This window comes from Chenopodium quinoa, unplaced genomic scaffold (genome assembly GCF_001683475.1).
Source record: "Chenopodium quinoa cultivar QQ74 unplaced genomic scaffold, ASM168347v1, whole genome shotgun sequence".
Taxonomy (NCBI): domain Eukaryota; kingdom Viridiplantae; phylum Streptophyta; class Magnoliopsida; order Caryophyllales; family Amaranthaceae; genus Chenopodium; species Chenopodium quinoa.
The window spans coordinates 4,617,585-4,644,416 of record NW_018744616.1 but is presented as its reverse complement, the minus strand read 5'-3'; the positions used below and the strand labels follow the sequence as shown (position 1 = coordinate 4,644,416).

Genomic DNA, 26,832 nt, shown 5'->3' with positions numbered 1-26,832 from the left:
TGTAAAGTAAATAAATTACAACTTAAAGTAAATAGGAAAAGTAAAAAATACCAAATAAAAAAAAGTATCAAGTATAATAATACCTGCACAAAATAAAAATTAAATGAAGTTAAGGTTAAAGTAAATAAATAGAAGTTTAAAGTAAATTGAACACATTTAAAAGTAAAATACCTGAAAAATTACTTGTTTGGACAATTATCAAGTATAATAATACTTGCACAAAATAAAAAGTAAATGAAGTTAAGGTGAAAGTAAATGAATAGAAGTTTAAAGTAAATTGAACACATTTAAAAGTAAAATACCTGAAAAATTACTTGTTTGGACAGTTTCTATTGTCATGGGAAACACCAGATTGCCCACAAGCTCTACAGGTTATGCCCTTTTTGGATTTTTGTTCAGTAGCGCTATTTCTTTTACACTCTTCAACCGCTTTGAACTTCTGGCAGAACCTTTATTAAGACACTGATTTGGAGGCAAGATATTAACATCTACTTCATTTGACCCAACCAAAATCTGAATATCAGCATCTTTCACCTCTTTTGAACTAGGTGCATTTTCAGGATTATTCTTTGATATCATCTTCTACTCAAATGAAGATAATATCCTAATAAGCTCAGATAAATCATCCTCAGATTGGTCAGTTAAACTCACACAATTGAAAATCTTGGACCATACATCACTGACCAATTGCTTCTTCTTATCATACTTAGAAGCATCATCCAGAGCAACATTTATGACAGAAGCTTTCTTCAGAACATTTTTTCTCCAACGATTCTATATAAGGATCGGGAATTTCACATATACACTTGCCTTTCATAACAAATAGAATGTGTCTACATAAAACACCTTGACTCTCAAACATTCTACAAGTACAACTTGACTCATATGTGGCCAAGTCAAAAGTTACATAAAAAATTTTCCTTTTCTCACGATCAACAATAATAGAATACTCCACACCATCTCCATACAGAGAACTACAACTTTCAACACCACATGAAAAATAGGCTCCCTCGCATTCTTCTTGAAAATCATAAAATATGGCACGAGTATAAACAACAGCAGCGTGCTTTTCCAAGTGTAAATGAGTAACCAATTGAAGCCCAAGTTTATTAAGCCTGAACAACTCATCCTGTTCATGCCTTTGAGCATCAAGAGCAGTTTCACAACGGACAAAGAATTCAACACAAGTCACATGAGGGTTAGTAAAATTACAAAAGAAATTATTTTCACCTTCAGACCTAGAAGTAGAACGCAGTATACCACCCATAAATAAGTCCCTAAAATATGCAGGAATCCAAATATGTTTAATCTTGAACATGTATGCAAACCACTCATGATCGACAAGGTCAAACTCCTCCATAACACTATTCCAGCCATCAACAAATACATGAGGATCAATTTCTCTATCCCAAACTACTACACTTAGCTTTTTCAGGAAATCAGTTTCATTACAAAAAGCAGTTCCAACCTTTTCAGGTACCTTCCTCATTATGTGCCACATACATAGCCTATGTTTAGTCTTGGTAAAAACCTTTTCTAAGGCAATACCCATTGTAGGATATTGATTAGTGATAATACAAGAGGGTTCTCTTCCCATGCACTTCAAAAAAGTTTGAAATAGCCACAAAAAAGAATCTATGTCTACTTTAGATAATAGAGCAGCACAATTTGTAACACATCTCTTGTGATTATCAACACCAGTAAAAGGACAAAAAGCCAATGAATATTTATTTGTATCATAGGTAGAATCAAAGGATAAAGAGTCCCCAAATAATTGATAATCTCTTCTACCAATAGTATCAGCCCAAAAGACACGGGTCAAATGCCTGCTTTCATCAACACAGTAATCAAAATAATAACCCCCTTTACTGGTTTTCACTTTTTGTTCAAGAATCCGACAAACATCGCACCATCAGCATTAGAGATATAAACTTTCAAGTCCCTAGAAATTTTTTTGAAATCATTGTTACTGCCCCTGACATTTTCAAACCCACTACAAAGTTCTTTCATGATCGTAGAAGACATAACAACCCCTATATTTAACTTTGAGTTGTTAAAAATAAACTTCTTACGAGAAAAATTTAAACCAACTTCATGTTTAATAACCTGCCTAGTAGTAGGTGTAGAAAAAGGATGAGAATGATATTCATAAAACAATAAACCATATACTTCCCACCAGTACAAAACCTAAATTTTATCTTAGCAGGACAAACAACTCTCTTCACAATTCTTTCTCTTTAAACAAGAACCTTCAACTTGTATACCAGATTTCTTGTTATTTGTCACATACCCTTCTTTGCTACATAATAAATATTTAATTACAGTAACTCCTTTACCTGTAGGATCATCCTTATTCTTTTGTGATTTAGTAGTACTAGAACGGACATTAAATCCACATTCATTAGCATATTTGTAATAAAAAGGCAATACCATCTTAAAGAGTATCAAATATCATTCCAACAAAAGGTTTGTTTTCCAAAGAACAACCTGACATATACTCTTTATCACCTTCATAATTATAATATATTTTAGGAAGCAAAGGCTGAGTGGGTGTTTTGGAAATTCTTACATTGTTATCTTCAATAGCGACAGAAGAACAACAATGCTCTACACTTTCAGACATGTTCCTGAAAAGTAAATGAATCGAAGGAAAAAGTAAACAAACAATAAATAAAAGTAAATAAATTATAACTAAAAGTAAACAAAATTTTTAAAAAATAAGCTAATGAAAACTATTAGAGATATACTAAAAAGTAAATGACTCAGTGCATAAAGTACAAAAAAAAAAAAAAATTTAAAAACTTGAAGAAACTAAAAAACATGAAGTTATAAGGATATGCAGAAAAAATCTACAATGAATTTCGTAAGTGTAAAACAACAACAAATTATACAACTTGATTAATAACAGCAAGCAATATAGCAACTATATGCAAAAAACATCTACAATGAATTTCGTAAGTGTAAAGTCATAAAATAGAAATTAAAACCAAAATCGTAAAAGTAAAACACAAAATCAAACACTAAATTGTATAGAATAATTCAAAGAACAATTAATAAGTAAAAATTGATAAAAATTAAGATAAAAACCACTAAATAGGAAAACACGTAATAAGATAAATAATGAAACCAAAATAAACGACGAAAATACAAGTATAATTAGAAAATTACCTCAATGAATGAAAAAAATCGAAGAATACGATGTAATTGAAGATGAAAATCAAAAAATCTGGGCAAAAAATTCGCTTAATCGAAGAACTCAGATCGCGGGCAGAGAACTCAAGGTTAGAGAGAGAAAATGAGGACGCGAAGAGAGAGAAAATGAAGGAAGAGAGAGAGAAAGAAAGGAGGTCATTCAAAGTGGCTAAATTACCAAAATGCCATTACTGAAATGAAAAAGGCGGGTGGGATGTCAGCCGTTGGATTAAGGACGATCAACGCACCAGATTAGTTCCTAGTTCCTATTCTATGCTTAGGTTCTCACAGGATCCCATTTATATATATATATTGATGATCACAAATGAAATAAAATTTTTTTTTTAGAATTTTTTTTTTTATAACTTTTTAAAAAATACGACTACAGCGCAAACTGCATTATGCGGTGCGGATTGAAAAAAAATAAAAAATCGTAATTTTGCAATTTGTTGTGATTTGAAGCACTAAGTGTAGGGAATTATAGGTACTACGCAGCGGAAAAACATGAATCATATTCATACAGTACCTAATCCCAAGATCTAATGCATAACACATAAAGAACATATAATCGTACCTTTGAAGCGTGATTCCACGTGCGATCGAGCAAGAACAATGGGAGATAAAGAACCTCATGCGTGATTCCTCTACTTGGTCCACGTGCACAGATTAAGACATCCACTAATGCTAGTTAGTTGCAATTGAACCCTTCAATTGACCTTCTATGGAGAAGTGCGAGAAACGAACCACCATGAACCACCACGAACCATCACACGCGCCACCAAGGTGGCCGGCTGTACGGACGAGGGGAGGAGAGAGAAAGTCGTGAGTTAGAGAGAGGAATTAGGGTCTTTGGGATTGGTTGCCTTGATGTCAAAATACACTGTGTGTGAATTATAACTGCTTACTTTTAACCCTAGGCATGAATGTTATTTATAGATCTCATCTCTAAATAAGAGCCCATGTCAAAAGCCTAAAACCTAATTCTCATCTAACTATGCTAGCCCAATCCATTTCATGATTAGTTAATTGCTCATGAAGCCCATTAATGGGCCTCTAACTTACTTAACCCAATACCCTTGTGTGTGACCTCATAGGATCCATTCTAGCGGGGTTTGGACTATTTGACTAGCCCAAAGATCATTTCTCATAGTCTAGCAACATATGATGACGCCCCAAGAGAACGAACTTATTATCTCTATAATAGTGATCCTTGATATATCTAGTAATTGCACTTATCGAAGACACAACTCCTTCACTAAGCCGCATCGAAACTACACTATGAACACCCGTGGAAAGGATATAATTCAAATCAGATCGTATAAAATCATGTAAACATAACCTTGCCTAAAACTTGTTGTGATATCAAATTTGCAAGTGAGAAAAGACTAGTTGTGTCAAAAAAAAAAAAGAGAAAAGACTAGTCAACCCACGTATAAAAGGGGGCAAAGTACGAGAGCGAAGGGGCCAATTTCAAAGCTGTGGGCGTTTAAAACACTTTTGGTTTTTGTTTTTTTTGACATAAAAACATTTACCATATTTAGGACTCCGATTAACCCGTCGGAGTCTGATTTTCTCTCTCTCACTCATTCAAACACAATTTCAGTAAACAATTTGTCACCATATTTCACGACTCAAAATGGCGACTGCAATCAAAGTCGTCTTCGGTCTACTCACATTTGTCACTATTGGCATGATCATCGGTAATTCTTTGATTTATTCTATGATTTTGTTTAATTAACTGATTAATTTATCAAATTTGTTGATTATCATCTTCAACTTTGTACAATTTTATTCTTTGATTTAGTACTTGATGAAATTTATAGCAGCTGAATTTTGTTTGTTATTACAGTATGAATTTTGTGAATGTGTTGTGAATTTTTATCAGTTACTCCTGTTATACGATTTTGTTTCTATTGCACAAATTACTGCTTATGAAATTATAATTTCTGTCTTAATTTTGGTGGATCACGTTACAAATTTTCCAGTTGAATATTTTGAGAAATTCTGATTAGTTTATGAGAATAACAAGTGAAATCAAAGTACATTGATATTTTTGAACGAACCGCGGAAAATTGGAATTGTGAATGCATTGCCCTATGTTGATATTTGATATTTAGATAACACACATTACAATTGCATTTACAGGAATTAGACCTCCGTAAATTTGAATTTTGGGAGCTCTTAATTTTGAGAGAAGGAAAAAAAAAGTTGTTGAAATTGCATTTAAATTGATGCCGAAAATTACTCTTCTTACTGTAATCATCATGGGATGCTACATTTGTATCATGTGATATGCGATTTTTGTATCTGAGATCACTTCCTTTTTATTTTACAGTTTACATATTTGTATAGATTGCAGATTTCTTTAGTTGAATAATTTAACAATTGAAGAATGAATTTCTGATGTAAAATATATGTTTATACTTGGGGTTCTTTAACATTGATTTTACTGTCAATGTTGTCGAACTTCAGTAATTGCATATTACAAAATTATCAGGATGATAAACTTGTATTTTCTCATTGTGCTCAATGCCATTACATTTCCAAATTTTATATGGCAGATTTAATAATACTATTGTGAGTGGCATCTTCGGTGAAGACATTATTTGACATGTGGATTGTTTTTCTTTAAAGACACCGTATATATGCTTATGAAGTTATGAATGTCAATAGGAACAAGTTACATTGCTGCTTCTATAGGTTAGACTCTCAAAATTTGTAACATTTAATAATTACTTATAGATGCATTGTTCCTAGATTATATGGTTACTGTTTTCTGCTTGATTTTTTTTAATTAATATTTTATTTTCTATTAATAATTATTTATCGTTTGTTCACCTTGTCATTAGATTTTGTCTTTCACTAATTGGTAGTATCTTTGTTTTTTTTTTCTACTCACTATAAACGAGGTCAAAGCTGTCAACATAAAACAACTTTGACTGTGTATTGCTGCTTATATATAGTTATAAAAAGTTATTATGTGAGCTCTTATTTTCATTGTTGCAATGTGTTTCTTCCCAATATCAAATTTTCATAATTTACACTAGCACGTATTTAAAGATATAATTGGTCAAACACTTGCGTTGGAGACAGTGAAAATTGCGAGTGAGTGTAACAAATAGAAAGGTGGGAGTATATAACAAATAGAAAGGTGGGAGTATATGTTTATAATGATCTTGATTCCTGATAGACCATTTTCATCAGCTTCGAGACAAAAAAAGACTGATTCGTTGTTGACATTTGCAGGTGCTTTATTTCAGTTAGCATTCATATCTCAGCTCGAAGATTCATCTGGTACAAATAATTTTATGTCCCTTGTTTGTAGTATTTCAGTTGTATATTACTAATAAATTTCTCAGTTACTAGGTCAAGTGCATTGTAACAATGCAAGTTTATTGTTTTGAAAGATACATTGCTGATTGGCCATACCCTACCGTCCATAGTGTTTGCTTATGATTTCTCTTTAGAATGGCCAAAATACCTTCCATTGATCTGTTTCCTTACTATACTCTTTATTTTCATGGGTATTATATTATTAGATGCTTATATATTCAAATGCAAGTATGAAAGAATACGTTACCAAAAAGAAAAACGACAGAATAACCCACATTTACATTTGTGAAGCCATTAGAAGGAAAAAAATGTCTATTACTTCTAGCCATTAAAAGCCATTAATAGTGTCTTGATAAGCATTTGTTTTATTTGATAAAGGGTGTAAATGAGTTGTTGCTACCTAGGACAACCAACTAAAACATAAGGCATGCTTCTACTTTATGCGGGCACAATGTGCCTGGAAGTGGCTGCACTTGCCCTGTTAATCTCAATGTATGCAACATCTTTTTACAAAACTTGGAGTCATTCTTAGGCAACTTTTTCATCAGCATGTATTAGTTGTAATATGATAGGTATGAGGAGTTGGTTATAGTGAAAATTTCAATTTATTGGTAAGGACTTATTATGTTGTATTCTTAAGGATTGTAATTAGATGGAATAGGATAAGGAAATTGACAAGTGAGGACTTTGATGTAATATGGTTCTAGGATTTTACTATATGGCATAATGCAGTAACATTGTGTAGTATGGCTTAAAGGATTTTGATACATTAAGGAATGAGGACTTATATTGGTATACTCGAAGGACTTTGATGTATGGTGAAATGATTCACAATAGCCCTTATACTGATTGTTTTTATCAATTACATTAATTACAGGCACGGGTCTTCCATCATCTAGAAAGATGCAGCAAATACAGGCTGAAGGCTATCTTCCCTTGTCCACAGGTTTATATCCTCTAGTTCTTCTCAGAAAGTATTTATCTAATGAGCTGAATAGTCTATAATGATACTTGTTCTTTGTAGCCTCAGTATACAGTTTTGTTTGTTCTATGGCATACCATGCCCAAATGAGGTTTTTTTTATTTATTATTTGCTGTTAAAAAGGATTTATTTTAATGATACATATTTTCTCTATGCTAACATAAATGTTTCACAACTCAACTACAGGCAAAGCATGCTTTCAAGAATATATACATTTATTTTAAATTTTAACTCAGGACATAATGTGATGTTTTTGTGTGACTATGAAAATTCTCTGGCGCCTTCTACTCTCTAGAAAGTATATCTCTAGGTAGTATTTCAAAGTCATGTTGCTATGCTTTTTATTTGTTCACTATTGTTTATTATTGTGTTGCTATTCCCCCGCATTACTCCTTCCTATGCACCCAAGGCTTTATTTGGAGCAGAGTGAGAGGGTGTAGATGTATGCATCTTTTCTTGTACCATTATAATAAGCTTTTTTCTGCTAGACACCTAGAACTTTGGGGATTTAAATTTCCCAGGATATTGAACACAAAAGAAGTAGAGGAAGAGGTAGGTTATTGCAATCCTGAGTCGAAATACTGTCTTTTAGAGACTGTACAAAACGGAGTCAGCCAGTCAGGAGTACCTTTGAATTAATACTTAACTTTTGTGCCTGTTATAATTGAATAGTCATTCCAACCCTTCATATTTTGTTTCTAATACTGCTTTCTCAAGGAGAAGGAAGAAGAGCAAGAAGAAAAACAAGATGGAAAACAATACCAAATTACCAAGGACTAATGCTAGGAAATTGAGCCGTTAAAAGTCTTAAAACTGTTGTTGGTTGCTTTCCTTAATTATCATGTTATGTTTTTACTTGTGTTTGAATTTGATTTATGCCATCCTGATGGATAGAAGAAAGTCATTTTCAGTTGCATCAGCATTCATAGAATTTTATTTTGTCCCTTTCTGTTTGGGGTGGGGATGTTCAATGTGTCTGCTTTGTTACATTTTTTCTTTGTGTCTATTTTCTGGCTCATAGAAATGTTAGTCTCTCTGATCATTTTTCTTAATGCAATTTTTTTTTTCTTATAGCTGGACTTTGTTTATTCTTTCCTTTGGCTTTGCAGGCATTGTTGGTTGGGGTAATGACAAAGAAGCTGCTCTTTTACGCCTTGGACTTGTAAGTTATTTTTAAAAATTGGACTTAAGTAGCTATTATCCTACATGTTGCTCCATTACATTCCAGAGTGCTATGCCCATTTTCATATCATTTTTCTCCATAGTATTGTAATTGTGTCTATTGTACATTATTCTCTTATTTCTCTATCTAAGCAGGTTATTAGTTGGATATTACTGTGACTCCTTTTAATTTATTGGGTTTCTTCCATTGGTGATTGAGAATTACTGCAAAGAGACCCCAGGTTAAACATTTTTTGAATCGTATTGGATGCAAAACGTAAAATTTACCCAGGATAAAACCTACTATGTTTTACTATATGATTTAGGTGTTATTTTCTTTCCTTATGCTGACAATCTTCCTATAGTGTTTAATTAGATTGTGTTATAAATTTGGAGAACATTGTGCAAGTATAGAATAATTAGTCAAAGGACAACCAATAATAGTTTCAACATTTATGACTCATTAGACAGGCCTCTTTGTCGTACATGGTGAATGTAAATCCGGGGAAGTTGTATATAAACTTGATTTGTTACGGCATATGTACCAATCGCCTATTATCTCTTCACTCACATCAGTCTCATAGTTCCATACTTCCATTTATACCATTGGTACTACATATAACTATTATGAGGATTTTGTTATCTTTTAGTTTATATATGCTAGAGCAATAGATACGCAAAGCTACTATGCGAGATAGAAGTGAAGGAGAAAATTTCAGTGTGACAATTTTAGAGAGAAAAGGTGTTGTGGCCTAGGATTCATTAATTTGCGAGCAGTGTGTGTTGGTCTCAGATAAAAGTATCCTTAGATTTATTATTGTTGCCCAAAATTACATAGTCAATGTATTCACCTTCATTTGGGCTCAAGTACTTGTGTTGGATCCTCAATACTACAATATGGGTATGGACCTTGATATCTGATTATAGACCAATCTTATTGAAAGGCGTCTGATATTTGGTATGGCTGTATGGGACCTGAGTCCAATCTATTTAGCGGGGAGGTTTTATTTTATTACTATTTTTTATTTTTATTTTTGGTAACTGGGAATATAAATTCCAATGGAAGTTATTTGATTGGCCATTACCACCTTAAGGTAACTAAGAAAAACTGAGACTAGGTCAGTGTATTTAGGAATAACCACTTGCCACCTTACTAATGATTTTTCCTTGGTTTATGTATATTGTATGAATGCTTGAATTTAGCTCAACTAGCTGCAAACACAAGCTATGTTAAATTATAGAATAGATCTTTTGATGGTTCAAGAGGAGATTGATTACATGATGCAAATTTGAGTTATATAATAGCTGTTGGCCTGTAGCTAATAAATTAAGAAAAGGTTCAATTTCTTCCCTTGCAGGATTACAGTAGAATAAACAAGTGCTAAGTTATTACAAGAATGACTGAGTGAAAATATAAATTAATTGATGTCAAGATTGTCAACAATAAATTTGATGTTAACTTTTATTATACCTTTTACTGGTTGGTCACATGATTATTCAGGCCCCTCTTTATATTTTGGCTATCAAACATCTTGTAAACATAATTTCATAGTCCTGACTCTTGCATGTTTTCCTTTCTTCAAATGGTGGTCATTCCTTTTCTTTGAATTTGTAGGTGAAGCCTGAGGTGATTAGTTGGTCACCCCGAATCATTGTCCTGCATAATTTTTTGAGCATGGAGGTACGTATCCTTCATTCACTTTTTGTCATGCTTGATGGATCTCTTTTTTTGCCTTGTCACCTATTCTTACAAATCTTAATACTACAATATTCAGCAACAATACCATCCTCCTTTCTTTGCATATGATGTTGAATAATTGTGTTACTACATATAAATGACCCTGTGATTAGTCAGTCGTTTATAGGCAAAATACATACTCTTAATTAAATATTTGTCTGTAGTGACTGGTGTCTGTTTTATGCCTTTTGTTTCGATTAAAAAAGCATATATTACCTCCGTTTCATATTATTTGCAATGATTTGACATAAAGTAGAGAGGAAAAATGTCTAATCGTTGCAAATAATATGAAACGGAGGTAGTACATAGCTGTAAGCCATAAGCCTCGGTTAGAATTAGAGTGTTGAAGTCTTACTTGTAGGAAGGGATAGTAAAATTGATGCTGAAGCTGTTTAGAGGTGTTGTCGAACACCATTGGCCTATGAAATTCCCCTATTGGTGATGGCCCAGTCATACTTCAGTTAAGATGGTATTATCAGTCTCTCATTGTACCACATCGCCATGTGTGAATGTGATACTGCTCACCTTGTTGTCTTAATCAATAAATTCCATAAATGATGTTGCAAGGTGTCAAACATTTTGCTATGGATCGGGTCGAGGCACCTATACTATATGCAAGGAGACGCAAGCAACAAAACAAAGAGCAAGATCAAGGCCAGCAGCCAGTGTTGTAGCAAAAAGACAAACAAAATGTGATTTCCCACTATGAGGTGTGGTGAAAAGAGCTGCTGTCATTCTGTCACAAAAGGACAAAGTTGGGGAATGCTAGGGTATTGGGATCAGGGCAGAAAAGGAGTATAAATAGAGAGAGCAATGTAACAGTGTTCTTTATGTTGAAAGAAGTAATTTTGTAGCCGTAGAGTAGTAGTAGTGTAGCCTCCAAGGTAGAAACTTTCTCCATTGTTATTTACAGTTGATTATCAATCAAAGATCCCAACTTTGTCCCATATTTCCTCTGTTTTCCTATTAATATTACTGTGATACTTGGTAGTTTATAGTAATTGGTATCAGAGCAGTACGATCATGGTGACCCCTACTCTGTCACAACGTGCTGATGCGGTGGACGAGAAGATAGGAGAGGTAGAGACGAGGTTGCAAACCATCGAACATAAATTTGATTTACAGGAAACTCACCTCAAAACAATTGCAGAGAAGATCGGTGCTCAAGAAACCACCATCGAGAGAGCGGTGCAAGCGCCGGTGGCTGGTGTACTTGAGGTGGAGCGGAAACGGACGAAGGATGTCCTAGCCAGAACCACCACAAGGCTAGAGGAGAGGATTGATCGTTTTAGAATCGAGCACGAGCGCTTAGCGGCGATTGAGAGGGAAAACAACCTGAAATTGCGGGAGGAGATAAAAAAGACCATAGCTCGTGGTCAGGGAACACGACCGCCGCCGGTCATTCAACCTATACCCATCAACGTGGAGGCCGAGGGTAGTCATAACCAAGGCAATGGTGAGAACGAGGTGCGTTCTCTGATACGGAGAGGCTGGAGAGGCGGTGGTCACGGGGAGGACGAGCCGTTTGGGTTCCTCCACTGGCCTGGGTGTGGTGGTGGAGACGCCGTCGGAGAAAATCGTGGCCATTGGAAGCACCGGAAGTTAGACATGCCGGTGTTCGAGGGGACCGACCCAGACAATTGGATTTTGAGGGCGGAGATGTTCTTCGATTTCTACCAACTGTCGGAGAAGGAGAAGTTGGAGGCGGCGATCGTGGCCATGGACGACACCGCCTTGAAATGGTTTCAGTGGGAAAAGAAGCGGCGTCCGTTTGTGGGTTGGGTGGATCTGAAACAGAGGGTGTTATATGAATTCCGACCCTCTTATTCGGGCTCGCTGTACGAACAATGGTTGGCTGTGAATCAAGATGGAGGTTCAGTAGAGGAGTATAGGAGGAGATATATAGAGAAGGCGGCGCCATTGGAGGGTATCCCCGAGGCTGTGATGATGGGCAATTTATTAACGGGTTGAGAGAGGACATTAAAACGGAGTTGAGAATGTTAAATCCGTTTAATCTGGAAGGAGCCATGGAGCTCGCGGGTCGGATCGAGGAGAAAATACGGGTAAACCAATCCAAGAAATGGGGGGCTCCAAATATGACACGAAGTGGGCCGGCCCAAACTTTTCAAACCTCTTCAAACCTGAACAAACCAACTGGATCGGGCCTCATTCAACAATATGGGGTTCCTAATCATTTGGGATCAAGTAAGACTTGGTCCAAACCTCCTGAATCACAATAATCAGTAAATATGGGAAATTCATCGAGAAATTCGCAAACCAAAAGCACCACCTACACAAGGCGGCTGACTGAGGCGGAGCTACAGGAGAGAAGGGCGAAGAACCTCTGCTTCAGGTGTGATGAAAAATGGGCGGTGGGTCATCGGAGGAAGGAGATGAGCGTGTTGATGGTGGCGGATGATGACGAGGTCACACCGGAGATAGATGACGAAACGGTGGAGACGGAGGAGGTGGGCGTGTCGCTTTGCTCTGTGGTTGGAATTTCCAACCCGAAGACCATGAAATTGCGAGGAACCATTGGAGGGCGATCCGCGGTGGTGATGATCGATCCCGTAGCTACTCATAACTTTATTGCTCTGAGATTGGTGGCGGGAATTGCGATTTCGGTAGCCAAAGGAGGGGAATTTTCCGTGGCTTTAGGGAATGGGGAGTTGGTAAAAGGACATGGGGTGTGTAAGAGCGTGGAGGTAAAATTGGAAGGAGGGGTTTCGGTGGTAGAAGATTTTTTACCACTCGAATTGGGTAACGCAGACTTAATACTCGGAGTGCAGTGGCTGGAGAAATTGGGTTCGGTGACAACCAATTGGAAGACATATATAATGAAATTTTGGGTGAAGGGGATGCCGGGAACCATCAAAGGCGATCCTTCACTCGAAAAGACTCAAGTGTCACTTAAAGCAATGGTTCGAACACTCAGCAAAGAGGGGCAAGGAATTTTGATAGAATTGAGTAGGTTGGAAAAGGCAGGAGCAGGGGAGCAAAGTGGGAAGAATGAAGGGAAGGAAGCCCCAGCGTTTTTGGCAGAGCTGCTGCAAGAGTATCGTCGGGTGTTTGAAATGCCAGAAGGTTTACCCCCAAAAAGGGATCATGAGCACTCAATTGTGCTAAAAGGGGGCAGCGATCCGGTTAGTGTAAGACCATATCGTTACCCTCAAATTCAGAAGGATGAAATCGAACGCTTAATTCATGAGATGTTGCAAGCAGGGATCATCAGACCTTCCACAAGCCCGTTCTCAAGCCCGGTAATTTTGGTGAAGAAAAAAGATGGAAGTTGGCGTTTTTGTGTAGATTATAGGGCGTTGAACAAAGAAACCGTACCGGATAAATTTCCAATTCCGGTCATCGATGAGCTACTTGATGAGCTTCATGGGGCAAGGTGGTTTTCCAAGTTGGATTTGAAATCCGGGTATCACCAAATAAGGGTGAAACCGGAAGATGTGCACAAAATAGCTTTTCATACCCATGAAGGACATTACGAATTCCTCGTAATGCCTTTCGGCTTGACTAACGCCCCGGCCACTTTCCAATCTCTCATGAACGAGATATTCAAGCCATACTTGAGGAAGTTTGTATTAATCTTTTTTGACGATATCCTTGTGTATAGTAGAGAGGAGGGTGAGCACAAGGAACACGTGAGGATGGTCTTGGATACCTTGGCAAAACACAGCTTGTACGCAAATTGGAAGAAATGTGAGTTTGGAAGGCGGGAAGTAGCATACCTAGGACATGTGATTTCGGAGAGAGGGGTGTCCATGGATATGGAGAAGGTGAAGGCGATTGTTGAGTGGGAAGAGCCAAAGAGTTTGAAGGAACTACGAGGATTCTTAGGTCTCACCGGATATTACAGGAAATTCGTAGCACACTATGCTCAAATTGCGGCTCCGTTGACTTCACAGCTTAAGAAGGACTGCTTTGGGTGGAATACCGAGGCTGCCAATGCCTTTAAGAAACTCGAAGGCGGCGATGACAACAGCCCCTGTTCTAGCAATGCCCAATTTTGAGCTTGAGTTCATAATCGAGACCGATGCTTTGGGGTATGGTTTGGGGGCGGTAATGATGCAAGGAGGAAGACCCGTGGCATATTTTAGCAAGTTGCTTGGGGTTAGAAATCAGGCGAAATCTATTTATGGAAAAGAGCTAATGGCTATTAGCTTAGCCGTGATGAAATGGAGGCACTACCTCCTTGGTAGGAAGTTCGTCATACGTACTGACCAGCAGAGTCTGAGGTTTTTAACTCAGCAAAGAGAGGTGGGGAGTGAGTACCAGAAGTGGATGCGCAAGTTAATGGGCATGGACTTCGAAATTCAGTACAAGCCCGGATCTTCAAATAGGGTTGCTGATGCCTTGTCGCGTAAAGGAGGGGGAGTAATTCAATGTGGGGCTCTAATTTCTTCACAGAGAATGGATTGGGCTGAATTAGAGCAGGAAATAGCCCATGACCCGTGGCTGGTGGAGCTTAGGAAGAAGCTGGAGGAAAATCACGATGGTTCTAAGGGTTTTTCATTAGCTGGAGGAAGGGTATTGTACAAGGGCAGAGTTGTGGTGCCAAAAACTTCCAAGTTTATTCCGAAGTTATTGCAAGAGTATCACGATACCCCAACTGCAGGGCATGATGGTGAGGTAAAAACATACCTTCGGCTAGCAGCAGACTGGTTTTGGTCAGGGATGCGCAAAAGAGTGAGTGAGTATGTAAGTCAGTGTGAAGTTTGCCGGAAGAACAAAACCTCTCATCAAGGGGCAGCAGGGCTACTGCAGCCACTGCCGGTACCCGAGGCCATTTGGGACGACCTTTCTATGGATTTTATAGAAGGTCTACCACTATCCAAGGGGGTGAATGTGATCTTGGTGGTCGTGGACAGATTATCTAAGTACAGTCATTTCTTTGGGCTTAAACACCCATTTAACGCCTTGAAAGTGGCTGACATTTTTATCAAGGGGTGGTTCGTTTACATGGATTTCCTTCTTCTATTGTATCCGATCGTGATAAGGTGTTTATGAGTAATTTCTGGCAGGAGCTTTTCCGATTACAGGGCACACATCTCAAACGCAGCACCTCATACCACCCACAGACCGATGGTCAAACGGAGGTGGTCAACAAATCTCTTGAGACCTACCTTCGATGCTTTGTGGCTAGCCAACCCAAGTCTTGGGCGCAATGGCTTCCATGGGCCGAGTTTGCCTACAATACCTCCCCGCACACCTCAACCAAGATGACACCGTTCAAGGTGGTTTACGGGAGGGACCCACCTAAGGTCTGGAGAGTGTCCGAGGGAGCAACCATGGTGAAGAGTTTAGAGGATGGATTGAGGGAAAGAGATCTGATGCTGGATGAATTGCGCATGAACATCAATCGTGCACAGCAATTAATGAAGGAAAACGAGGATGGTCAAAGAAGAGATTTGGAGTTCGAGGTGGGGGACTGGGTATACCTCAAATTGCAGCCCTATAGGCAGCAATCACTGGCCAAACGACCCTTTGAGAAGCTGGCTGCACGATTTTATGGCCCTTTTGAAGTGTTGCAACGCATTGGAAGGGTGGCTTATCGTCTGAAATTGCCTGAGAACAGCAGGGTACATTCGGTTTTCCATGTGTCCCAATTGAAGAAGAGGGTAGGAGATGCTCCAGTTAACCCCACGATTCCTGAACAAATCACAGCAGACCTGGAGTTGATAGCAGTGCCTGAGAAAGTCTTGGGGGTGCGACAGACAGGGGACAAGGGCAGGCTTAACACTGAAGTCTTGCTCAAATGGCAAGGCTTACCTGACTTCGAAGCCACTTGGGAGGATTTTGACAGCATTAATCTTCGGTTTCCATCTTTCCACCTTGAGGACAAGGTGAATGTCCGGGAGGGGAGTAATGCTATGGATCGGGTTGAGGCAGGAGACGCAAGCAACAAAACAAAGAGCAAGAGCAAGATCAAGGCCAGCAGCCAGTGCTGTAGCAAAAAGACAAACAAAATGTGATTTCCCACTATGAGGTGTGGTGAAAAGAGCTGCTGTCATTCTGTCACAAAAGGACAAAGTTGGGGAATGCTAGGGTATTGGGATCAGGGCAGAAAAGGAGTATAAATAGAGAGAGCAATGTAACAGTGTTCTTTATGTTGAAAGAAGTAATTTTGTAGCCGTAGAGTAGTAGTAGTGTAGCCTCCAAGGTAGAAACTTTCTCCATTGTTATTTACAGTTGATTATCAATCAAAGATCCCAACTTTGTCCCATATTTCCTCTGTTTTCCTATTAATATTACTGTGATACTTGGTAGTTTATAGCACATTTTTGAGCTTATATTCAAGCTTGCAATGGTCTTGACCCAAGCCTAATTTCTAGTTGCTCTAATTCGATATGAGTAACTTACGAGCAGATTAGACTTATTGTTGTTTGTTTAGAGAGACACCATACTAAAAGAGGGCCAAGGCAAAATCTCAAGTTTTTATGTAACAATATATCCAACTAACTACAGAAGATGTCAAGTATTATTCAAAATCTAACCTTGAGGGGGCAAGCGTTATCTTTGCCCTCAAAATTTGGTGGTTTCTTCTTAACTAGTGCACCACCAAATTGACATTTGGCGATGAAATCCTCATCCACAGTCAAACATTTTTTTTTTTATCCAAATCATAACTCTCTTTTGTAAAACAAAGTTGTACCTTGTTTAACTAGCTCCAAAGAGAGAGAGTTATACCTCTCAGTTTCGATAAAATTTTAACACTTGCTATTTTGGGCTGTTTTTGAAGAATTGCAACACCTCCCTTTTTGGTAACTTTTACAACTCATATTATTTATTTTACTCATACTTGATCCACTTCTTTTCTCTCCACTTCTCCTTAAAATTTTGCATAAAGCAAGCCACTTGTCATTCTGGGGGGGGTATACTTCATGCTCTTTTCCTTTTGCACAAATAAATTAAACAACCTACTTGTTGCCTCTTTCCTCTTGGCTAATATGTTGTGCCATTTGCAAGTATTGCAATAAGAAGTGCATGATTAACAAACTCATCCTTTTTATAACTTAAGCTAATATTATGATGCAACAAAAATAAAGGCCACACCATTTTGGTCGAGCTATTTTATTAAGGATTTTCAATTGACCGCAACCCACGATTTTATTCAAAATCAAACGTCCTATCCCCAAGTCATCCCTAACACTTTAAAGATTGACAACGATCTTAACTTGTGGTTGTTCTAGTGAGAAGATGAAAGTGACTTGCAAATAATGTAAAATTAATAGCCATGGTAGGTGAACCCGTAAAGCCCCTCTAATGCTTAAGTCGGTGATATAATGTAGAGAGGAAAACGTCTAGTTACCTTTGACCGATGTAATTGCTTAGATATATATATAAAATATATACGAGCTATAATAATACAAAAATGAACCTCTGTCGACCATTTACTAAGAAAACCCAGTCCGCAAGAATTGACATCAAAGGATACCATGAGATGTAATCATTATATTTTCCGAAGTGTAGGTTGGACTTCAAATTATTTTAATTCAACTTCATGAAATAAACATATTATGTGCATTGAGAACTGGATGCTGAAAGGAATCCACCAATTTACCTATAGCATGACTCAACTTAGGAGCAAAGTCTTTAGAATTTTTTTTGCACTATCAATCAAGCTAATAAGATCAGATTTGAATATGTTTTTTAATTCAACCACTTTTGGCTCATAGACATTAATATTTCAAGGAAGAATATCTTGGAAGGTGTTAGCTTATACTATATTAGTAAGTCATAGGGTTTGGACAAAGGAGTATTGCCAAAGAAAAAAATTTGATAAGCTGTCATGCTTGAGCCTTTTCTTTTTTCTTTTTTCAACCATGTATTATTTTTGTTGTTGAACCTGCCATATTTTCTCAAAGGGGTCTGAGAATCGCTGGCGAACTTTATGTTTTGTCAAGCTTGAGCTCTCTGGTCATGCCAGCTAATACTGACTTGCTGAATATTGATTGATGCGTATTTGACTATGCAAAGATTTAGTTCCAAACAACCTTTACTCGGTTTAACTAAAAAAATAAAAATAAAGTTTCTAATACATAATGAATAGTTTCACTTGTTATTGATGTTTTTTGACTGTAATTTTCAAAACAATTTAATTTTGGATATGATACAATGCTCTCATAAAGTCAATGTAGAAATGAATGTTACAACATAAGGCCCTTGTATTGGTGAGTTGTTAGTTTGTTCCTAAAAGAGTTGAAATAAGTTTAGAAACATAAACTAATATCACTACCTGATACTAATGTAAAACTCAAGATTATTTCATGGTAAAACCTTGCAGCAAAACTGACTAATGAATAAACTTTTGTATGACAGATTATCTAATAATCAAACTTGTCCTAGAAATAATTTGACTACATTATTCTACTATTACATTTACCAGGCTGATAGAACATGAACTAATATATGTCCCAGCTGTGTGAAAATTTTTGTGTTTGCTGCCACATTTCTTTCTTGCCAAATACAATAGATGTGCTCATAAACTTTATCAAAATACTGTTGCTAGCTTGAGGTGTCATGCCATAACATAATACGGTCTGTATAAAAATCCAGCTGCTGCTAAGCTCATGCTAAGGACCAAAACAAAATCCCAGCTATAATTATAATAAACTTTTGGGCTTGCTTAAGGTTTTCATAAACCAATTCACGAACCTACTCTGTATCAATATGCATATGAAAAGTATTGGCTGAGACTGACTTCACAAGATTCATTTATTGAGATTGAAACAAAAGGTTAAATTTTGGAGACTTTTGACAAAGAATCTATAAAACTGCCATCACTCTAATAAACAGTCACCAAATCTTTAAAGCCTGACCTAATAACTTAGACATTAAACTTTGCACGCTAATTAATTTGATATGAATCCTTAATAATAGTTATCAAAGTGACTTACGCAGTTACGCTCATAAATTGAATTGACATTAGTAACTGATACAAACAATGCAAAATATGACAATAGAAACTCAAAATTTGACCCTTGAACACTGGTGAATTATTTATAAAAAAACTAATAATTGTAAATTCTGGTACTCTGTATTTACATATACATCTCCTATACCGCAAAGTAAAGCATTGCTACCATGCCACTTGTCAGCCCTGTTTAGGTTGACATGGTGCCATATCCTTGAAGCGTAAGTTCAGTAGTTTCTATACGTTAAAAATTTGTGCATGTAGACTGCAACCCACAATACCCCATGTCCCCATTTGAACTATAAATGACTTACCAGCTAATCTAAATATTTTATTGCATAATTAATCAAACTACATCTTGTACTCCACATTTGAAAAAGATAAGATAATGTATTACTATTTACAAAACACAAAAACTGCAGAATGACTAGACAATGAGTAGCACATAGACACCACTAAACATTTTCAATTACATTTACAACTAATTATCATATACTTCGTATGATCTTATTCCTTATCGATCTAATCATCAATTATTTATTCATCTCTATTCAAACCAATCATCTTCATTTGATGTAGTAGTTAAATTTAATGAATTTGTCAAGCTATTAATTTCATATATCTTCCATTTAAAAAAAAAAAAAAAGCATGGATATGTTGGATTTGATAATAATTGTTAGTAATACATAAAAAATTACATGTTATTTCATCAACAATTATTTGTTTAGTCTTAGTGTACACTCTCAAAATATTGGCTTTCCTTAATTTTTACTACCAAGTTGTTTTAGAATATTAGTTTTAAAATTGTACATTGATAGGTATAAAAGTTAAATGTTGCAATTTATTTTCAAACAAATGGAGGAATTATTACCACATGCATGAATCCACACGGGACCATATGGTATGTCCAAAACCTAATAGATCATAATTTATTCAACACTTCTGATGATATGTGCAAGACCTGATATAAAATGAGCAAAACCTAATATTCATCTCACCATTGTTTTGGCGAGACGCATGTCACCCAATTCCTTCACATACACGTAACTTCATATAATTTCTTCAGATTATAGTAAATAAAATCATCTGATTGTTTATTGAAATATCTCATAGAGGCCAAAGAGAAATACTGTTGTTGAATTTGAAGTTTGGATCAATGAAGTATAAAAGGCTGCATTTCTTTTTGTTTTTTGCTTAGTAGTTTGCATTTCCCACGTGAAAGCTACAACAACTACAAGTTTAATTCAAGAACACACAAAATCCCATACATTCATGTACTAACCACTGTGTAATCTTGTTGATTTGATGCCCATCCCCCTTCACAGCATTATCAAGTTGTAGGCCTGAAATGGTGTCTTGTATTTACGCGTAATTTACTCAAAGTTTAACTGAAATTTATTTGCTGATCAAAAGTTTATTGTTTTCTCCAGGAATGTGATTATTTGAGAGCTATAGCTTTGCCTCGCCTACAGGTTTCTACTGTGGTCGACACAAAAACTGGAAAGGTTGTTGCAATTTTCTCTTTTTTTCCTCGTGGGCCTTGTGGCTGCTCCTTGCTTAATTTTTTTTATTTTTTATTTTTTTTATTGGGTTAATAAGTAGCAGAGGGTAAAATGGATTAGTGGTGATAGACTTGGATAAATTCTGCATGGATTTCTTCTTCTAGATACTTTTTAAGTATATATTGTTGTAATGACCATCTTGTATCCTTATTGTAGATTATGATATTCATGTTGACCATACTTTTTCTGTTATATGTATCTCCTGTTATCAGCTCATGATAGCTTGGTTGTTAACACTTTATCTGTTATGTATCACTTGTGCTCTAAACTTTATCTATATTCCCCTTAAGTATCTAGTCCTTCTACAATTTGTCAAAACCATTGCACTAGACACTTTTTTTGAGTTACTAGGGAAATTCCATGTACAGCTTTTTTTTTTTTTTTTTTTTTTTTTTTTCTTATCTTGGTATCCTTTCCCTCAATCTCTATATTAATGACTTGTAAATTTCACTTGTATAATTTATGGGGTGGACTTTTATATTTAGTGGTAGCATAATTTCCTTGCATGAATTTGTTATGTACAATGTGTCTAATCATTACCATGCATGATTTTAGGGAGTTCGAAGTGAAGTTCGGACAAGTTCTGGAATGTTTTTACATCCAGATGAGAGGAAGTATCCATTGATAGAGGTAGGGTTGTTAGTTTGTTAGCCCTTTTTCTACTGGAAATTTTTGGCTTTCTTTTAGCAATTTTGCAGGGTTGCTAAGTTTATATTTGGAAATTCATTGCATTGGTATCATATTCTCTAATGTCTTATAGTGTGATGATTGTGAATTTATTAATGTTCTAATTGCTTAGAAGAAGAGAATTTAATGTTATTTTTTGGAGAAAAATAAAAAATAATCTTTATCTGGATCTTATTGATCTGGGTCATAGTCTAATGCATCATGAGATTGAAAATTGTAGATGTAGAAACGGTGTATATTCATGCTTTAGGATGAAGTTCTGAGATTTGCTTGACTGATTCATTTGGTGTACTTCCTTGAGTATGTACTCCCTTATGCCATTCACCCCTCTTCTTCACCCCCGCCCTAACTCGTAGGGAGAGAGAGAGGGGGGGGGGTGGGTGATGGGTGTGTGGAAACATGGATGACTGCCTTTACTACACCTGCAAGCATTTGGGGTTTTTTTTATTTCCACACCCTACCACAGCCAGATTACAATGGATGGATACTATCATTTATTTCTGATTGTGAACTGCTACTTGAATGACTGAATGGTATTCTCTTATTTCCCTTGAATCATCAGGCAATAGAAAAAAGAATTTCTGTTTACTCTCAAGTACCAGCAGAGAATGGGGAGCTCATTCAAGTTTTAAGGTGATTTGCTTATGGTGTTTTTAACTAGAATCATTTTGGAGTATCATAGCATTCTTTATATCTTATTTATTTATTGACAATTTAACTTAATATTTGATTGACACAGGTACGAGAAGGATCAATTTTACAAACCCCACCATGACTACTTTTCTGATTCTGTAAGTTGAGTCTTCTTATGACAAGAACCATCTGTTGCACATGCTTGTCTTTTTTGTTGATGTTTTTTTGTTTAACTTCTGTGTGATTTCAGTTTAATGTGAAGCGAGGTGGTCAAAGAGTTGCAACAATGCTTATGTACTTAAGTGACAATGTTGAAGGGGGTGAAACATATTTTCCTATGGTAAGCCTGAGTAGATTTGTGCACAATAGTTAGGTGCTTTGATGATTTGATCTCTTTAATTTTGGGAAATTCTCAATGGTAGCCATACAAGATTACGCATTCTCATTGGTAGCAAATTTTTAAGAGGATTCTCTTAAATTTAGAAATTGGATTAATAAGTTTTCTCTAACCTAGCCATATTATAGAAAATTAAACATAATTGACCTTTAATATGGTTATACCCTCACCACTACTACCACATTCACCACCCTCCTTTCCACCTCCTACCACCGAAAACACCTAACTACCCTTCTTCCTCGCAGAAAACACTCAGCCGCCCCTCTCCCTCCCCTTGCCTCCCCTTCCACCACTAATGAAACACTCTATCGCCCTTACCTTTCCCCCAAACCGCCAGCACACCTTCCCTCCCCCCCCCACCCCCACCTACCCCGTGGAATCAATTGACAAAAAATCAAGAGGACGTGAAGTCATGAATCACAAGTATAGAGGAAGAACCTAAATATCGATGTTGTTGTTATGACTGCAGAGGTTGATTTCAGTAACGTTGAGTTCAAGGTGACCTGTATCAGTAAACCCGAATTCATAGATGGGTATTTTGGGCCGTTTATCGAAATTGATCATGGTGGGAGAGGTGAGAGAAAATAGGGTTATAAGGAAGAAGAGGGTTAGGGTGGTGGTGCAGTGGTGCGCCATGGATAAGTCGCGGAAAGGGGGAGGTGATTTAGGGTTTTGTGGGGGGAGGGAGATGTGGCTGGGTGGTTTAAGGGTAAAAGGTGGGGCAGCAAGGGGAGGGGAGAGGGGCGGCTGGTTATTTACGGTGATGAGGTTGAGGAGGAATTGGAGGATGGTGGTGTAGTGTTTGAAAAAGCGCGCCTAGGCGCTGAGGCGCAAGGCGATAGGGGGTAAGCGCTTAATTTGGTCTGGCAGGTTAGGTGCATGAGGCACACTAAAAGCGCACAAGGTGCACTTGAGCAAACTTCAGCCAAAATTTTTGTACTGTTGATGTAAGGCGCACTGGCGCGCCTAGGCGCAGCATAACCCCTCTCGCTTCAGCGCTCCTTGAGCTTTTTTATACATTGTGCTGGTTTATTATTAAACTATGTTTAATCTATTTTAGCTTAATTTAATTGAGAGGTACCAAAATATAGCTGGTTCAGAGAAAAATTATAAATCCAATCCTATTTAAGAGATTTTTGAAAATGTTTTGCTACCAAAGAGAATGTGCAGTTTTATGTAGCTACCATTGAAAATTTCCCTATAATTTTGATATTGCTCTCTTACAAATGCTTTGCTATCACTATCCTATTTCATTGCATGTCACACTTCTAGAGCTGTTTTTTGACTGGTTCTGCCGGCAATCACAAGAAAACAACCTATGAGAGTACTACCATTTATTTTACATTTAGCAGGTCAGGGGCTCCATCTGATCAGAAAGAAAGTGGTGTTTCAGATGATTTCAATCTTATCCTGATCAAAAGGATAAGTCATGTGGTTGAAAACAATGATAAAAGAATGTTGTTTCTGTGAATGACTATATTTTAAGGAATTTTGCTTTGTGTCATTATGTGTTCTACTTCTCCTTTCTCAATTATTCTTTATGCTTGTATGCTATTTGTTAGGTTCCCTGATGACTTGCGGTTTAAAAAGTGGCTCATATAGAAAATCTGAGAGCCTTTATGGTTCTGGGATATTTAATACAAATATTATCTTTTTGGTGCCTGCAAAGTTTTATAGAAGTAAATTAGAGCTCTTTTTGCCTAGGAAAGTAGTGTCAGAGCACTGTAGTTTATATCTTAAGCTTAGGAAATAGTAATATCCTGATGTATACAAGATCCATCTTAACTCAGTTGAAAAGGCAATTTCTGAAAGACTTGTGTTGAAAGCAGTTTCCATAAATAAGTTGAGTATTTTCTAAAGGTGGTGCTGGTAGGGGGGAGTAGTAATGTATTTTTGATGACAAGTTTTATTCATTACAATGCTTAGGATAATCATGGGTTATTTAGAGTGCTTAGGATAATCATTGCCTTTTCTTTTCTGATGAGTCTCTAAGCCTCATAGCCCAATATATCTCCTCGTCTTATTATCTATGTCATCATCTCCTCCATCCATCTCCACCTCATGCAAGTGCGATGAGTTGCTAAATTTATGTTCAGCTCGTTGCGTATCAGCATTAGATGCATGTCTCATATAAGTTTATCTTTAAATTCCACTTGACTGCATATGCTTGCAACTGAAGATCTATACAAGTATGTTTTCTTAAGAAACAAGGGGTAAAAAGAACAAAGATGATTAGGACAGTCGTCTCTCAACAGTGAAAATATGTTGCTGCATAATGAATTCCTAACAGTCATCTCTAAGTGGCTAAAAATTGTTGGAAATGATACCTTCCTGCTACCTTCTTTACCAGGATAAAGATATGATAGAGAAATAAACCCCCGATTGGTTCTTGAGTATATACCTGTTTGTTTTGTCAGGCTGGTTCTGGTGAATGCAGCTGTGGTGGGAAGATGGTTTCAGGAATGTCTGTAAAACCACTCAAAGGAGATGCCGTTCTTTTTTGGAGTATGGTAAGTTAGCATTACAAAGTATCTCAGGTTTAAAGATGCATGCAATGTTATCAAACCTTGAATTTGGTGAATTGATTTATTCCTTAAATTCGTTGCAGGGTCTTGATGGACAACCTGATCCACGTAGTTTACATGGTGGATGTGAAGTGCTTTCTGGCGAGAAATGGTCGGCTACCAAATGGATGAGGCAGAGAGCCTTAGCTTAGCACCCAACATATGGCTGATACGAAAATCCTTTCCTTTCATTCTTGAAAGCAAGACTCTCAAATGTGTTCCCTCATTTTTTAGTCTGATACATAGAGGATAACTGCCATGTGACATCGGCTGGATTTAGATATAAGAGAGATAGAGTAGGTTAGTTAGAAGACTTGTACAGCGAACCACAGAGTTTTGCTTCTCAACTGAACTCTTAGAGATCTCCATATATACATATCATGTAATTATAGGAAACGCCATTTATCTGCCTCCATAACCCTTTTATTGGGTGCTATACTCAGCTTAGATAGTTCTCGAGAACATCCTGGCTTCTGTCCAGGTTGATTTTGGCATAATACCATCTGGTTGCATCAACTTGTTAAGTTCCACTGCTATAAATTGTTCAGGATTTTATTTTTCCTCGAACTAATTTACAACTCATATGCCTTGAAAGGAGATTCGTTTTCTATCAAAAAACTGTATTCTGCCTAGGTCGAAGTCCCAGCTGTAAATAACCAACTAGATTCGGGTATTAAGACAACAAACCACCAACACAATGACCAGCATTCAGCATATGCCTGGAAGAGTGACCCAAATTTGATTAGAACACTAAATACCTAACCCAAACTTGACCTAGACACTCCATTTGGCCACTCCAATAGTACGCTAAAAACTGCATGTAATGCAGTTTAAATGTCATTGTAATGCTTATAGGGCTTTCCTAATGGTCTGTTGATACGCTAAAGAAGCAAGTCAGCCTAATAGTATCCACGTCTTGGGTCCTTGCTACATTAATAAGATTTGACATTCACATATACTTGTAATAAATAGACTGTTGTGGAAACAAGTTTAGATAATATGATTTGGTACATACAAGTTTATTTCACACAACCCAAGTTTTGACAAAATAGGGGGTGAACCTAGTAAAATCTTGGATCTTGTTATTCTGGATTGAATGAATTTGAACTGAAATGAAATTAATAAATTTGAACTGGATTAATATTAATGAATTTGAGCAAAACTGAAGTGAGAGATGAAAATTACTTTGATGTATGTAACTAATCAAATTCTTTATACAGAATTGCATTAATCAACTAAAAGAAGATTCAAATCGCTAAGTATATTATGTCTTGTAATGACATTGTATGAAGATTGAAATTAGTCGTATAACCGCATTTATTCTAGTTCAGTGTGCATATATAATGCTTCAAGCAACTAAATCACTAAGGGAGGTTAGAGCCTTAGAGGCCATTCGTTGTGGATAGTGATGGCCTCACCAATCTCAACTTTGTTGATATCATTAGAAGCACAACTAAAAAGGGCATAAAGTACGGAACTCAGTCATAAAAATTGAAACAACAATAAAATTTATGTTATCTCAATTCTTTACAATAACAATTGAAGAAGGTACCCACAAAAATCTAGAGATAATCTTTTCTATCAACATCAATTTGTTTTGAGTTTTTTGAAGTTTTGAAAAAAGTTTGTGGCCCACTTCTAATGGTTCCTTCTCATTATA

The 26,832-nt window shown here is 36.7% G+C and overlaps 2 protein-coding genes across 2 annotated transcripts; one reads left to right on the top strand and one right to left on the bottom strand.

Moving 5' to 3' along the window:
- Positions 1-372: 372 nt before the first annotated feature.
- LOC110700083 (protein FAR1-RELATED SEQUENCE 5-like) lies at positions 373-2,433 on the bottom strand. The gene is made up of 5 exons (XM_021877583.1): positions 2,337-2,433; positions 1,904-2,033; positions 908-1,826; positions 685-774; positions 373-582 (listed from the first exon to the last, which is right to left on the bottom strand). Exons 1-5 carry the CDS (start codon positions 2,431-2,433, stop codon positions 373-375), a joined length of 1,446 nt encoding a protein of 481 aa, XP_021733275.1.
- Positions 2,434-4,652: 2,219 nt separating this feature from the next.
- LOC110700073 (prolyl 4-hydroxylase 1-like) lies at positions 4,653-25,582 on the top strand. Its single transcript, XM_021877575.1, has 12 exons — positions 4,653-4,892; positions 6,439-6,486; positions 7,403-7,471; positions 8,617-8,669; positions 10,284-10,349; positions 20,760-20,834; positions 21,447-21,521; positions 22,141-22,211; positions 22,318-22,369; positions 22,462-22,551; positions 25,026-25,118; positions 25,217-25,582. The coding sequence occupies exons 1-12, from the start codon at positions 4,829-4,831 to the stop codon at positions 25,322-25,324; spliced, it is 864 nt and encodes a 287-aa protein (XP_021733267.1). The 5' UTR covers positions 4,653-4,828; the 3' UTR covers positions 25,325-25,582.
- Positions 25,583-26,832: the final 1,250 nt, after the last annotated feature.

Excerpts from the sequence above, each read along its gene's own strand:
- LOC110700073 (XM_021877575.1), top strand. The coding sequence starts at position 4,829 with ATGGCGACTGCAATCAAAGTCGTCTTCGGTCTACTCACATTTGTCACT. Across the intron at positions 7,472-8,616 it reads CTATCTTCCCTTGTCCACAG|GCATTGTTGGTTGGGGTAAT; the intron begins GTTTATATCCTC and ends TTGGCTTTGCAG. Across the intron at positions 10,350-20,759 it reads ATAATTTTTTGAGCATGGAG|GAATGTGATTATTTGAGAGC; the intron begins GTACGTATCCTT and ends TGTTTTCTCCAG.
- LOC110700083 (XM_021877583.1), bottom strand. The coding sequence starts at position 2,433 with ATGGTATTGCCTTTTTATTACAAATATGCTAATGAATGTGGATTTAAT. Across the intron at positions 1,827-1,903 it reads TCTAATGCTGATGGTGCGAT|GCATTTGACCCGTGTCTTTT; the intron begins GTTTGTCGGATT and ends TGATGAAAGCAG. Across the intron at positions 775-907 it reads AGAAAAGGAAAATTTTTTAT|AATCGTTGGAGAAAAAATGT; the intron begins GTAACTTTTGAC and ends ATCCTTATATAG.